This window comes from Archocentrus centrarchus, chromosome 1 (genome assembly GCF_007364275.1).
Source record: "Archocentrus centrarchus isolate MPI-CPG fArcCen1 chromosome 1, fArcCen1, whole genome shotgun sequence".
NCBI lineage: Eukaryota > Metazoa > Chordata > Actinopteri > Cichliformes > Cichlidae > Archocentrus > Archocentrus centrarchus.
This window is the reverse complement of record NC_044346.1, coordinates 15,587,306-15,602,454: the sequence shown is the minus strand read 5'-3', so window position 1 is coordinate 15,602,454 and position 15,149 is coordinate 15,587,306. Positions and strand designations below refer to the sequence as shown.

General features: G+C 40.6%; 1 protein-coding gene across 4 annotated transcripts in view; it reads right to left on the bottom strand.

Annotated features, from left to right (window-relative positions):
* coro2aa (coronin 2Aa) overlaps positions 1 to 15,149 on the bottom strand; it is a 51,405-nt gene that overhangs the window by 15,807 nt on the left and 20,449 nt on the right. Inside the window, exons 1-3 of one of the 4 annotated variants that reach the window (XM_030735860.1) lie at positions 9,649 to 9,711; positions 9,413 to 9,484; positions 4 to 204 (exon numbers count right to left, since the gene is read on the bottom strand). In XM_030735860.1, the coding sequence (XP_030591720.1) occupies positions 4 to 204 (201 nt within the window). In that variant the 5' untranslated portion in view covers positions 9,413 to 9,484; positions 9,649 to 9,711. Of the gene's footprint in view, positions 1 to 3; positions 205 to 5,900; positions 6,158 to 9,412; positions 9,485 to 9,648; positions 9,730 to 15,149 lie in introns of those variants that run through there. The other 3 variants (XM_030735875.1, XM_030735867.1, XM_030735851.1) reach the window with 3 other exon arrangements.

Below are 15,149 nucleotides of genomic sequence, written 5' to 3'. Positions count from 1 at the left end.
CACATGATGGACAGACAGGACCAGGAAGGCCCCTCCCCCAGCACACTCAGTGATGACGGCCAGGAAACGTGGGTTGACAGCACAGAAGTTGTTGTCCTGCACGCTGCGTGTGATTGGCACGCCATCATAGCAGTTCTCCTTGGTGGCGGCCTTACCAAACACATGGCGGAACTTGGAGCTGCGGTACTGAGGACGCCATGTCATCTGAGGGAAGAAGGAGAAGAAGAGAGTTCAGTCAAGGAGAGTCATCCATCTCACACAGTTATGGTGACAGAGGATTTTATAGGCGTTAAGCCTCCTGCTCCTTCTCAAAAGCACAGGATTGTATTATTTAATGACCCCCACAAAATGAACAAAATTAGTATCACAGACATTTCAGATCAAAGCAGCGATGGCAGAGGTACTCAGTCACAAACATATGCAACAAAAATAAAAAATGGGGTATTTTGCCTCCATTTAATATGCAGTAGGTGCAGATAGGCAGGAAACTTGGGGTAAAAGATCAGTGACGTGCAGCAAAGGTGAGTGACCCCTTGGGTCACTAGGGGGAAGTATATTCTCAAGGACAAGTTGTCAAGTGGTTGCTGATAGTTGCTAGAGTGAAATTGATCACGAGGAGGGGGTGTTGCACCAAAACCCTCCTTGTGATTACTTTGGTTGCAGTTTACCATGGTCACCAGTGGTTTTTATGGAAGAGGCCAACTTGCAAATTGCTTGCCAAGCAGTAATGAAACTGTGAAAAGCACGATGCAAACCAGAAACGGAGACCGCTCGCCTTCAAAGTAAAAGTTGCACCTTTTGAAATGTATTGGCTACAGCAGTAGGGCACAGCTTTTACTTTGAAGGAAAACGGTTTCCTTTTCCAGTTTGCATCATACTTTTTTCCAAGGTTCGCTACAGCTCAGAGAGTAAAACCAAGTGTGCAACCTGCACCAACCATTCGCCAAGCAGTCAAGTAACAGACATCTTTCCCTAGCGACCTGCAGTTGCCGTGTAATAACAAGAACCTACTGTGTGACTCTGAAAAAGAGGAACATTTATTAATATCACCCATCTTACAAACAGCTTTTCCTTTTTAATTTTAATTTCAAACTTTAAATATTTGTTTGGGTGTATTAAGGACAAAGTTACATTCAGAGCACTGTAAACGGTTAACTTCAGGACCTCAGCTGTCTCAGGCCAGAAGTGCATTTCGTGTGGTGTTCCACAGGGTAGTATTTTTTGTCCTATATTTATAACGATTATGTGTTAATGATGTGGGTTTTGCTTGTTTTCATATGCCAACTATCCACCGTTTCTTGTCCAAACAGACTTTGGAGAAACAATTACCGAGCAAATAGCTCAGCAGCAACTGGTAGATAACTTCTCACTTCATTTGGAAATGAGGTACACTGCTTGGGTTCCATGTAATAACTCAGTGCAATGTATTCAATGATGATGCAATAAAACAAGCATTCAGACTGAAATTTTGGGGTACTTTAGGTCAGCATGTGTCTGATGAGCATCTAAACTACACCACAAAAATACAATGTAGTGCATTATGACAGTGAGTTTCTCTCCGTGTTAGTACTTCAAAGCATCCAAAAGGATAAGAGTTGAATATCTAAAAATAAACAAGACACTACTGAGTGAGTTACTGAACATGAATGAAATGTATTACGGTAGAAAAAGTGAGCAGCTCAGGGACCCTTTTTTCTTAAATCAACAATCTTTGATCTACTTTAAGCACATCCATTTTTATTTATAGACTTATAAAGCTAGTTATGAAAGGCTAACCTAAAGTGTAACAGTCTATATACTGGATCTGGTTGAGAGAACATTTAAAAAATATTTGTGCTTCAAAGTATATATAGTTTTAAGATTAGTTTGATTTTCACTCATTTTCACTTTTGTTCCCTATTGGATCGTCTGTGTGCACGTTGTGAATGACAATATCCGTAGTAATGATTGCAATTCTATTTTGTATTTGTATTACAGACAGATGGTTTGTCTCAATAATACCAATGTCATCACAAAGCTCTCAATAAAAACTGCTACACTTAATGTAGGAGGAGGGAAAACCTGCAACTTCCCAAATCCTCACTCTCTTTTTAGCCACTTCCCTTAAGCCAGTCGATGCATATGTCATTATTGTGAGAGATAAGTGGCTCTGGTCCACTGGGACAAGGTCTGGCCAGCCAGCATGTCTGCTCTGCTACTCTGGCTGGCTTTCTGCCTGCCTGCTGCATGGTCATTACTTATGAATTAGGGGTGGAGGCGGCTGATGGACAAGAACGCAAAAATGGATCCAAACAACGATGTACAGTAGACACAGAGAGCTCCAGGAACTTCGAAGAACAACAACAGCGGGTATAAACCCATTACAAGTTTGTGTTTTCCTACAAATCAGACACCTAAAACAAATCCTGACACTAAAAACAGTGACATCATTCTCCTGTTTTATGTGGACTGCCCTCTGGTTTTTCAAACGATGGCTAAATAAACACATGGTGAACACGACGCAGGTGTGGCTGAAAAGAGGCCGAGCAAGGATTTAGACCAACAGAAGGAGAAAAAAAAAGAAAAAAAAAAATCAGGTCTAGAGAAAGCAAACAGGAAGCAAAGAAGAAGAATGCTACAGAGGTGTGAAACAGGACTTCATGTCTCAGTTTACCCTTCAACCTCTCACCTCCCACCCTGAGGCCGTGACAGAGAGCCCCGTGTTGTTGCAGGGAAACCTGAGAAGGATCTACACTTCTGAGGTGTTTAAGACTCTGATTGCCACTCAAATGCACATCAGTCATCAGTCACATCCATATGACTGCTATAACCACAGTTACCTTGTCAGCAATTGCTGCTGGGACAAAAACATATTTTACTCATCCTCAATAACCTAAATACTAAAAATAGACTAAAATAACTTGAATAATAGTGCATCTTCTCTTTTCCTTTGCTTAAGTTTCTCCTTAAAATGATCACACAGAAATAGGTCTCCAGCTAGCAATGTGTTAACACAGCTTATTCAGTTAAACTCATGCACTTACTTTTGATCAACTGATTAATCTTTGTGCCTATAAAAATTTTTTAAACAGAAGAAAAATGGCTACCAGTGGTTTACAGGACCAAATGACAGATCTTCAAATTCCATTTCTCCAAATATTCAGTTCAGTTTCAATTGTTTACTATAATAAACAGGCTTAAAAAAAAATTAGACAGAAAATGTTGGAGAAACTTAGATACAATGTTGAAATGATTTAAAGCAAAGTGAAAGAAAAGGGGGTGGGGCTCATTAGAAATGCTACAGAGGCGTAGAGCAAGTATTGATTAAATTCTGATCCACATGAGATGTTGAATTTATCTTTAGGAAGAAATTAGCATCTGCACCAAATTTCACTCCACCCACTGGAATAATCCAATCCAAATGTATTTATAAAGCACATTTAAAACAACAAGGTTGACCAATGTGCTGAACATGAAACAAAGGATAACACAATAAAATCAATAAACAACCCCCCCACCCCCACCCCACACACACACACACACACATACACACAGAGCTCTCACTCTGAGTTGAAAGCCAAAGATTAAAAATGAGTTTAAGGCATACTTTAAAAACATGCAAGGTGAACCTAACATGAGGGGGCAGCTCATTCCATAGTTTAGGGGCTATGGCTGAAAAAGCTCGATCCCCCCGTTAATAAGTCTAGTTTTTGAAACTCTGAGGAGTAGCTGGTCAGCAGATCTCAGTGACCTAGAGGGAACATAAGGTGCTAGGAGTTCAGTAAGATATGGTGGAGCCAACCAATTAAGGGATTTAAATCATACAATAAATCTTAAAAATCAATCCTGAAACACACAGGAAGCCAGTGAATATACAGTAGATGGCTGGATTAATTATAACACAAAAATAATAATAATGATGGAAATTGTCTTAAAAAGGCCTTTAATTAAGCTAGTAGTTTAATTATACTGTACATTTATACTTGCATAGTGTTTCAAGAAGCTGCAAATAAAGCCATGAAAGGAAAATTTTTCGATTATCATTCCCAACTGTATCCGAACCCCCCCCCCCCCATTTCTTTCATTCCGACTGCTCTGTCCAGAGACGTGCCCCGGGTAGCGCATTTGTCAGCCAGCCTGCTCTACACACTCGACCTTTGCGTGACGCATGTACAAATGTACAGCTCTTGCTCAGTTCATCATGGATAACCACTCAGTCTGAGGAGGAATCAGCACCACCACACTAACACGATGCTCAACTAGCTCCTCCAACAAAACCTACATTTTTCATTTTGAGCAGAACAAGTGATTGTATAAAAAACAAAAGTTGAATAGATTTTTTCCTTGGAGATTTAATTTCACATTACATACACTATATTGCCAAAAGTATTTGCTCGTCTTCACATGCATATGAACTTGACTGACATCCCAGAAGTGTGTTTATGGGAATTTATGACCATTCTTCCAGAAAGCATTTGTGAGGTCAGTCACTGATGTTGGACAAGAAGGCCTGGCTCACAGTCTCCGCTCTAATTCAGCCCAAAGGTGTTCTATCAGGTTGATGTCAGGATGTCAGTGCAGGCCACTCAAGTTCTTCCACACCAATCTCACTCATCCATGTCTTTATGGTCCCTGCTTTGTGCAGTGGTGTGCAGTCATGTTGGACCAGGAAGAGACCATCCCCAAACTGTTCCCACAAAGTTGGGATCATGAAATTACCCAAAATATCTTGTATGCTGAAGCATTAAGAGTTCCTTTCACTGGAACTAAGGGGGCAAACCAAACTCCTGAAAAACAACCCCACACCATAATCCCCCCTCCACCAAACTTTACACTTGGCACAATGCAGTCAGACATGTACTGTTCTCCTGGCAGCCACCAAACTAGATTCATTCATCGGATTACCAGACAAAGAAGCGTGATTCATCACTCCAGAGAACACGTCTCCACTGCTCTAGAGTCCAGTGGCGGTGTGCTTTACTGTACACCACTGCATCTGACGATTTTGGTGATGTAAGGCTTGTATGCAGCTGCTCAGCCATGTAAACCCATTCCATGAAGCTCTCTACATGCTGTTCTTGAGCTAATCTGAAGGCCACATAAAGTTTGGAGGTCTGTAACGACTGACTCTGCAGAAAGTTGGCAACCTCTGTTTTTTTTTAAATTGCTCTCCAAACAATTTTTGCTGTAGTTCATGTACACTGTGCAACACTGTGAGTTAACTAGTAACTTGTGAAACTATCAATTCAAAGTTGTTCCCAACGCTGTTAGTAGGGAGAGGTAATAGATTAAAAAACAACTTTTGTATACTCAGCTAAAATGATGGACAAATTAGAGATTCTCTAAATGTACACTTGAATGTTACATTTAGCTAAAGATAAGCAAAGTTTACCAAACTGGTGTGAATGCTGACTGTTCAAATGTACGGAAATGGCTGCTTAAGGCAGTTTAAAAATCAAATCAAATTAAAAAATGTGGAGCATGAAGGGTGGTGTCTCTAAAGCTTACCTTACAGACAGGTTCATGTCTGTAGCTTTGTTTTGAAAACATATTCATGGTGATTATCAGGTTTTTATGACTTCTATTCTGCTTTATCTGCTTTGTAACAACAACAACAAAAAAACTGTTAACTTCCTTATTGGAACTTAAATAAGCCTAACTGTAAATAGGGCAGACAGTCATAAAGGCATGAGGAGAATTCACCCACAGAACTGTTACAGTACCCACATTAGTGTATTTAAATATAATATATATCTTCAATAGATAGATAGCAAATAGATAGCAAACAAAATATTTAAATTCACATTTTTGTCGATGCAAAAGATTTAACAAACCAGATGCTCCACAGTTTGAAATAATCATTAACCACACTAATAAAAGATTTGGATTTAAAAGTCAAAGTTCACAAAGGGTCTCCAAACCTCTCCAGATGATGCTGGCTGTCTGTCAATATATAACGTATTCTTTCTGCTGGACGGTTTGGCATCATTTCCATTTTTAACTGAGGTTTCTGATGCACATTTTTAGGACTGCATGCATCAGTCAGCGAGCTGCACGCAATTACAAACCGGACCACATCTGGACTGCTGTAATCAGCGTTCATGTAGCGCTGAGGCTTACAAGACCAGAGGGAGAAGCTTCCAGGCTCGACAGCTAAGACATCTTGTCACATCTAAAGCGGGTTGTAATCAGGCCGGTGGCAGCTTCCTTTCAGCTGCGTCTTGGAGCAGGTACGCAGCAGGCTGCCGGGTGGTGGGCGGCCTGTCTTTACTCCTCTCAGAACTGATGACGGAAACACTATCCGGGCTATTTTTACTGTGGCTTCTCGCTGATCAAAAGGCAGCCAGCAGCAGACAGCATGCTCACTGACAGCAGAAAAACGACTTTATTCATCAGGACTTCTGTGACAGGCTTTATGTCTGGCAAAAGAAAAAAAGAAAAAAGGAGATGCAGTCGTTTTTGTCAGAGGGAAATTTATTTTGGTCCATGACCAGTGAGTCACAGCGGTAACCGCATTAAGGGGGCTGTAAAAATAGTCATAAAACTAAACTGAAAACACAGATATGACTCTTTAAAAAAAGATATATTGTACATCTGGTTTGTTCTGCCAGAGTTCTTTGTAGGTCTTTAGCTGTATATACATCCTCTCCTAGACGCTGTCTTAAGAGCCTCATAAGTCATAATCATGTAGACTAGCAGCCACTCCTTTCTTTGACCAGCTCAGAGCTGAGGGAGGGGTTTCACAGTTCAAAGGTCACTTATTGGTGCCCAGCTTCTCGCCTCCAAAAACCCTATCAGTATGTGATCCTTATAGAAACACAGACACCAAACCTAAAACCGGCTATCTTTAATAATAAAAAAAAAAAAAACTGGGCACGAGCACTGCCTTCTCAAACTGCAGACGTCATGTTTTGTAAACGCACAGAGTGAAATTCAAGACGAGGATTGTACAGGTGTGAGCACCCTGCATCGCTGTGTGCGGCTGACTGGCACACACCTCCCTTTGTTTAGACTGTCTGATATCACCCACAGATGACAGCTTACAACCTCTCTCTTGTAATAGGATAACAGCCACAGTGATAATCCAGGAGCTGCTTCACTGCAATCGAGCGCACATGTGAGTAAGTATGAAAGGATGAGGCAGGATATGCCCGCCTGTGTCGCTTTGTTTACCTGGAGATATCCTGACAGTGAATCACAAACTCACACAGAAATAACACTGGCGCACCGCTATCTCCAAACCATCTCAGTTTCTGTTTCATCAAACTGCGTCTAACCTTCCAGCACGATTTATGGATGTTTTGGAAACCCGGGCATCCAGGTTCGTTCAGAGTCCTTTTCTCCTGGCAGGCAGTTTTACAGGCGTACGAACTCACCTAGAGACAAAGCGAATTAATGATTAACATATACAGCAGTCGGATGAGCGGGGTGTGGATGGTCCAAATGAGAGCAATGGATTCAAGGATGGGGGGGAATTAATGGGAGTTCCGCTGTAGGATTTCCATTATTTATATTCAAAAGATGGACAGAAATGAAGCTGATGTGAAGATGCAATGAGATCTACTTTCAGGGACTTTTTTAATCCCCCATTATGTGACAGCATCTGTCACAATCTTCAAATCTGAGCAATCAAATATGCAGGATATGGAAATAATAAAGCGTGAAACATAAAGCCCTGCTGAATTTATTTGCATGGGAGTGTGTATATTTAAATTGTAATTGCTAGAAACATGGCAATTTCTTGTGTTGTTTTGCAGGTTTTTTTGGTAATCTTTCTGCAGTTATGATAACCCTTTATTCTAAGAAAACAGCCGCTGTGCTAACATGAAGGTCAAGAGACAAACTTGATTATCACACAGATCTGATTATCTGTTCTTTAGGAAGTAAAAGCTTAAATGCAGCCAAATGCCTCCCAGAAATCCTCCACTCCACAGTAAAATTGCATGTGTAGGAAAACTACAGCAATTGAAACAAGAAAGTCTGTGTAAGTAAATGGTTATTTTCCAGTCTTGTCGACCACTCAAAGCACTTTACACTCTAATGTGCATGCACAGCACTTCTCTATCACTCATCCATACTGGTTGGGGAAGTCTTTGGGTTCAGTATCTTGCCCAAGGACACTTTGGAAGGTCAGTGGTTCAATCCCAATCTCCCGGAGTCCTGATACCCCCCCCAAGATCCTTGCTTACAGTTTTGACTTTTCTTTTTTCCCCTGTCAGAGTCCAGGGTTTGTTCAAACATGGAAGAAGAACTGTGAACTGTATTGATTAATTACTGATAGAAATGGTCATAAGCTGGAAGAATGACCCAAATTGTAACCGTCTGAACTGATGGTGCAAAGATGAAGTAAAACAAACTCAACCCAGCCATGTATTGAGGCATCATAGGGAGCAGGAATCCCATTAACACAATTTTACCCTTAAGAGTTTTCCATTAGCTCCTGGTTGGAGAAAGTGCACAGCTCACGTGCTGAAAATCCATTAGCTTCTGAAGGACATCCCTATGTAACATAATTTGCAAAACAATTAGATACAAATCACAGACACATTTATTTCCTAAGAAGACTTAATATACGCTGACACAAGACATAAGATGATGGCTCAATTACATACAGAGCAGCATTCAATCAACAACCAAAGTACCGGTTTCTTAATACGCCGGGAAACGTCTGATCGTATCCCAGCTCAGTCTTACAGTTTCCTCACTCAGGACAGTCATGTATTCCAAAACCTCTACATGAGGCATCAGGACTGCAGGCTTAATGAAAAGACTCAAACAGACTGAATCCCAACACAAGGTGCATATTTCGACGAATGGACTGTTTTGAAGGTGGATGCCTCCATAAATAGCATCTGTGGGTAGAGATGACCTGACTGGGATGTTGGACGATGATGTTGATGTTGATGAAGGTGATGATGTCATTCTACAGCTTAGTTACATACTGCCTTTTTTTTCCCTTCTTTTTTAAATCATCAGAAAAAATAGAAAATACCTCCACGCTTATGGCAGCAAATGAGAGGCCCTTGTCTCCAAGTTTGAGGTTGCAGGATAATTAACTAAAGAGCACAAGTGCCAGTCACAATAAATGTGAGCTGTACAGGAAAAGGTTTACACACAGATTCAGACAGATGGCTCCCCTGCAAAAGGTTTTTTGTTTCATCTTGTTCAAGCCTGTCTTTAAACATGAACCCACAGTCCTGAGTCTAAACCTTCAGGGGGAAAAAAGCGAGCTCACTCACACACACCACACACACACACACACACACACACACAAACATGCATAAACACACATTTGTGCACAGAGGTCTAAAGAGTAAATGATCAATAAGCAAATGTCAAACTGCAGAGATAGATCAGAGGGAGCGACACCCACATGAAGAGACAACACGGAAGAAAAAGACTCAGTTGAGTAAAGGGGAGAGCGAGGGCTCACCCTGTCGAGTAAGTTGTCACCGGTGAAGAAGTAGCAGGAGTAGCAGGTCCTCGAGTGGGGAAAAGTTTATCTCTGTCCTCAGCGGCAAGGCAAAGCAGGAAAAAAAAAAAAAAAAAAGAAGCCCACTTCAATCACTTCTTTTGCTTTATCCCAACTGCATGGATCAGTGCTGGCACTGTGATTTTTCCCACATGCATGAACACAAACAGACCGCAACACCCAGTCCGAAATCTTACTGTCCTTCCCGAGCCCAAGCTCTTCTTCTTTGATGTGCACAACCAACACAGTCAGGTCAGTGGAGAGGACAGTGTGTGTGTGTGCAGCATGAGGCTCAAAGCGTGTGTGAACAAGCAAGGGGAGAGTGCGGGACTGTGTACACTCCCCAAGAGGGAGGTGACTGCATGGAGAGAGAGAGAGAGGAAGAGAGAGATGAGAGAGGGGAGGAGGAGGAGAGCGAGAGGAGTGGCGAGGAGAGAGAGATAGAGGAGAGTGGAGGGAGAGGAAGGGGGAGGGGGAGAGGAGGAGGGAGGAGAGGAGAGAGGGAGAGAGAGGAGCAGGTAATCTCACTCCCTCTATTTCCTTGAATGCCACTCCCTCCAGTCACTCCTCCGTGTTTGCTCAATCAGGATTTCTCACTCATAACTGCAGACATTTGTCTTTACCTCTGTTGCTCAATAAAAAAAAGACCTATTTGCCAGATTGGTTTTATTATACGTGAAGGTAACAAGACATGTGCATTCCCAAGAGGCATGTTTCAAGCACAACTGATTCAAAGTTCTTTCAAAAAAAAAAATGCGCTTAGCAGGTTTTTAAAAACAGAGTAAAGGTAAAAATAAATGAGTCCAAGGGGTATAAAATTAACCAAAAGCACAATTTCAGTGCTTCTACTCAGCAGTAATATGCTCTCACATCTTTTAATAAAGGAAATACAAGTGCAGGTAACCATCCTTACTCCCTAGGTGTTTAAAAGAGGATGACTATAGGGATACTCTCACCAAATGTCTGTGCTAATAAACCCACAAAATGAGCCTGAGAGCAGAGCTAACATTAATATTTTTAGGAAGTTGCTCAAGCATGAAAAACTCAGCCATACTTACTGACATCAGCTGTTTTTAAACTATGACAAAATTTCCCTGCAATGTTTCCTGCAGGTTGAGGTTTACTTGTGATAGTTGTCAGTGTTGCTACAATTTACAGATGCTCCCTAAAAAAAAAAAAGCATAACACAGAACAACCTTTAGCCAAAATATGAGAACCACTAATCCAAACTATGCCAAACTGGATACTGCGCCTACTCAGATCATGAGTAATACACCTAGTGAGTTTGAAGCAGACAAGATGAGCAGCTACTGAGAATACTGAAGAACAGACACTCACACAGAAACAGATTTCTAGATACATTGCAGAGATTTCCACAACACTGACTGGGAAATTTCAGAGTTCAGGGCAGCAGCAGTTTTTGCTGTTACATCTGCCAAAAATTGTTGACATCTTCAATAAAAAAAAAAAAGCAAGACATTTATGTCTTCAGAAGAAGAAGCAGCAATTATGTGGAATTTGTGGCTAAAATTATTGATAATTAAATAATAATAAGTAATTAGCTTTTGATCAACTAGCCTATATTAATCCAAGACACGTTTAACAAGCAAAACTCTTGAGCCACCCCTCATTCCTTCTTTATTTTGCTTCCAAGGAGCCAGACTTTCTTGTAATTTTTTGAATTGGTTTGGAGCAACAGTTTTCCCGGCTTTTCTTTGGACACTGGTTACTTTTTCACTCATTTTTAGTCCAGTCCTTGTCCCTGACCATTTTCAGAATTACCACTTCACACTGACTTATGAATCATTCAAGCATAAAAAGGAACTCAAGGGACGAACCAGTGTTGTGTCTACATATAAAAGACAACTCAGCAAAGAGCCAATTTAAATGGCATTTAGACAGTTTGTTAGTAGCAGCCTGTTGCAAAAAAAACATAATTTCCCCCATTTCATTAGTTGACTCTACAACAAATGCCAAAGATAACACAATCTGACAGGCATAAAATTGCATTTTTGCACCAGCAAGGTGATTCCCGAAGAGTTATTATCCAAAAACATGGCAATTTCAGCATGGTGTGCAGTGTATCCTAAAAATTTTGAGGAACTATACAAGTGGAAGACAAAAAAAGAAGTGTCAGGCCTAAAAACAGTACAACAGTATCTGAGAGTCATGTGCTTAAGGAATAGGAAATAATCCAGCAAAGACCTGACACAGGACCTAAGAGATACACCTGGCCCTTTGAGCCATCCAAGTTGATCTATCTACAGTGTGGAATCACCTTGACAGAGAACAGAAGAAAAGGCAGCCAACACCCAAAGAAGAGCTCTTAATGTCCTTCAAGAACCCTGGAGAAATATTCCTGAAGACTTCTTAAAGAAATGATAAGAAAGCTGCCTCAGCGAGTTCAGGCTGTGCTGAGAAATAAAGATACCAAGTACTGAATTTGAAGCTCATTAGAATCATACAAACTCTGTTTTTGCCTTATTTACTGCATTCTCATGTATGTTTGCACTGCACCCATTTTCCTAGCAAAATAAAGAAATGAGGGGCAGATTCAGAATTTGCAAGGTACTGTGCATAAAATTTGTGCTTCATATCACCTCTTACTCTCTCCCTATACTAGTTCTAATCTGACAAAGAGGAAAAATATCAAACTACATACTTAGAAAAGTGATTTAAATTGTTTTAAGAGAAGATTTTAAAAGGCGAATTTTAAAAAAATGGGACCGGTCTTCAGAAACAAAAAGGGAACTAGCTAACCTAGGAGCTTAGCTCCTCACCATTAGCTGAAATATACATTCAAACAGTGCAGGCCAGATGTTCTCCACTTCAAAGACACCAAACTAATATTTCCACTGAACATAATCTGTGACAGCCCCTCTCAAACCTTCTGTCCTCTGTGATCTTGAACCTGCACTAGATATTAGATCGGCTGTATTTTGGGCAGGATGCCAAGCTGCTAAAAAAGCCTTTCAACCATTCACATGGCTTCATCTGGACAGTCACTCCAAGTCAAACTGAATCATTATGTAACAGCACATTAGCAGTACACGCCACGGTAACAGGTCGATACGAGGATGGGGGGGGGGGGGGGGGGGGGGGGGGATTGGCCACTGGCAGCTGGCCTTCACAGAGGGGCTGGTCAGTCATTGTTACAGAAACCTGAGCTCCTGCACGTTAGCTGTAATGGGAAGAAGGATTCAGAATATGACTCTACCTGCAGTACGTAGGATGTGGCCATGTGTACATTTATTTAATGCTTCAATCTTGTGTTTCTGATTGGAGATGGCAGGTTTTTAATCTTCCTCAGCTGAAGCCCTCTTCTTTATTTTCAGCTTGTGTTTACATAAATGTAAACTCATACTGTCTCATTGACAGTTGTCCCCATCCAAGAGTGCACTGTTCTCGTACCTGCATGAATGACTGAATGACAGCAGCAACTATCATGCAGTACTATCAAAGAGACACATTTCAAATGTTACTAAAAAATTTTTTTTCAATAGTTGTTGTCTTTATGACTAAAAAAAAAAAATCTTCATCAGGACTGTAGGATGTGATTTTAGGGTTGAATTTTTATTTGATCCTAAAACAAGCAAAACATAACAGGTCAGAAAATCTGCAAGAGCAGGAAGGCCTCTTTTAGACAATATTATAGGATGTACTGATGTATTATGTGGGTGTAATGGTTTTGAAACCAACACTGAATCTGCAACATAAACATTCATGGTCTTGTGTTGTGAAACGTATAGCAGCTTGCATGAATGAGCGTGACAGGACAGATTACAACAGAAACGGTTACAAGTGGCTGATGGTGAGGAAAAAAAAATGCTTCAGGAAATGAGCAACATGACATGGAAGAATATACAGCAGAAAAAAAAAAAGGTGCAAAGGCTGAGCAAAGACTCTTATTAGTGCCCACAGGTGAAGCAGCTACCACAGGTACCTTAGGACGAGGCAGGAAGGAATATTTTTAACACTGATGATTATTAGCCATTAGCATCAATGTTGGGTTTTGTTGCTAATGCTAGTTAGGTAGTTGGAGACAAGTAGTCTCCCACCAGGTGACCTTGCAATTTGGGGGTGGGGGGGTGGGGTCGCTCAGAGATTTAGGGTGTTGCACGCTCCACCTCTGGGTGACCAGTTGGTCATTGCAACTATTTAATCGGTCCAGACAGCAAAAATATTCAGCGCAATCACCAGACAACCACCGATTTTTCCTGATTTTTTTGCAAGCATGTTGCTATCCTATTTTGATTGTAGGGTGACGCCATAAGAGGATGTTTAACATGCTATTGTCACAATTTTTTCTACATGATGAATAAACACAGCCACAATATAATCATGCTAGTCTGGTAAAGTGGCAATGTTTAAAGATTGCTGAGGTAAACAGTGACCTGGTAGGACATAAAAATGATGACATTTATTTTTCACTTTGTGATTCATGCTTGATCAAGTGATCATGCTTTTGATACATTTTTTCACCCATTAAATCAGGGGTGGGCAAACTTTTTGGCTTTGGGGTCACATTGACTTTTTGAAATTTGATAGATGAGCCAGGCCAGCACCAGATGCATACATATCAAACATAAAATGTAAAAAAGGCATTACAGTGTTAATACTTACATTTACTTTTAGTGGGAACAGTGTTGTTTTTGCCAGTGAATCGAATTCTGGTGTTAGTTTGTTGTAGCAATTCTCAGAATCCTCGACATCAGTCATAATTATGATATGATTTGATTTGGGCAAATCTGTACCAATCTTCGGCGGGACAGATTAAAAAGACCAATGGGCCAGGTGTGGCCTACGGGCCGTAGTTTGCCCACCCCTGCATTAAACCCTAAAAACTAAAGAAAAACACTGAGACTGCATCAGATTAACATAGCTTAAGGTGGAGCTAATTTTAACTACTTCAAACAACTTTAAGTCACAGCATCATTTCACAAGCTGATTAAATGTTTTGTGTGTAAAAACTTTATCTTTATAGATAAAAACCACCAAGTTAAGGCTGAAGTATCTTCATCCTATCTGTAATATAGAGGAAAAAATGCATAATGTATGCAAAATAGAAATGAAAAAATCCATCAAGTAAGGCAAAGTATGTACTTTTGGACACACATATCCACAAATGCCTCCACACTATTGATAAAGCTTTAAAACACTGCAAACACATTTCCCCCAATACACAACAAAGTCCAACGGTCACAATGTCTCTGCGATAAGATTCAGAACACAAACTAGTGAAGACACGAGAGCTGCTGGCTCATCAGGGGCTGGAGTTTGATCAGAGAGAGAGGAAACTAACCCTAACATTAGGAGACAGTGACTCTTCACATTCACCTAAAAACTGAAACCTACAGGACAGAACTGAATTATAACACCAATAGTGAAATTATTTAAGAAACATTATAATATATACATAACTACTGGAAGATGTTTAAAAACATTTCAAGCCAGTTTCACTTTGCCAACAGGTGTGTCAAGGATATCAACCAGACAGAGTACATGGTGACACTGGCAAAACTCTCAGGATCTATTTCCTCCTTTTATTGTTGCAGACAACCTGGATTTACAACACATACTGGAAGCCGTGGATTGTTAGCCTCTGTATTACCTTTCATTATGCTCTGGGCTTTGATTAAAGCTTGCTAATTTTTGTGTGTGTGTGTGTGTGTGGTGTGTGTGGTGTGTGTGTGTGTGT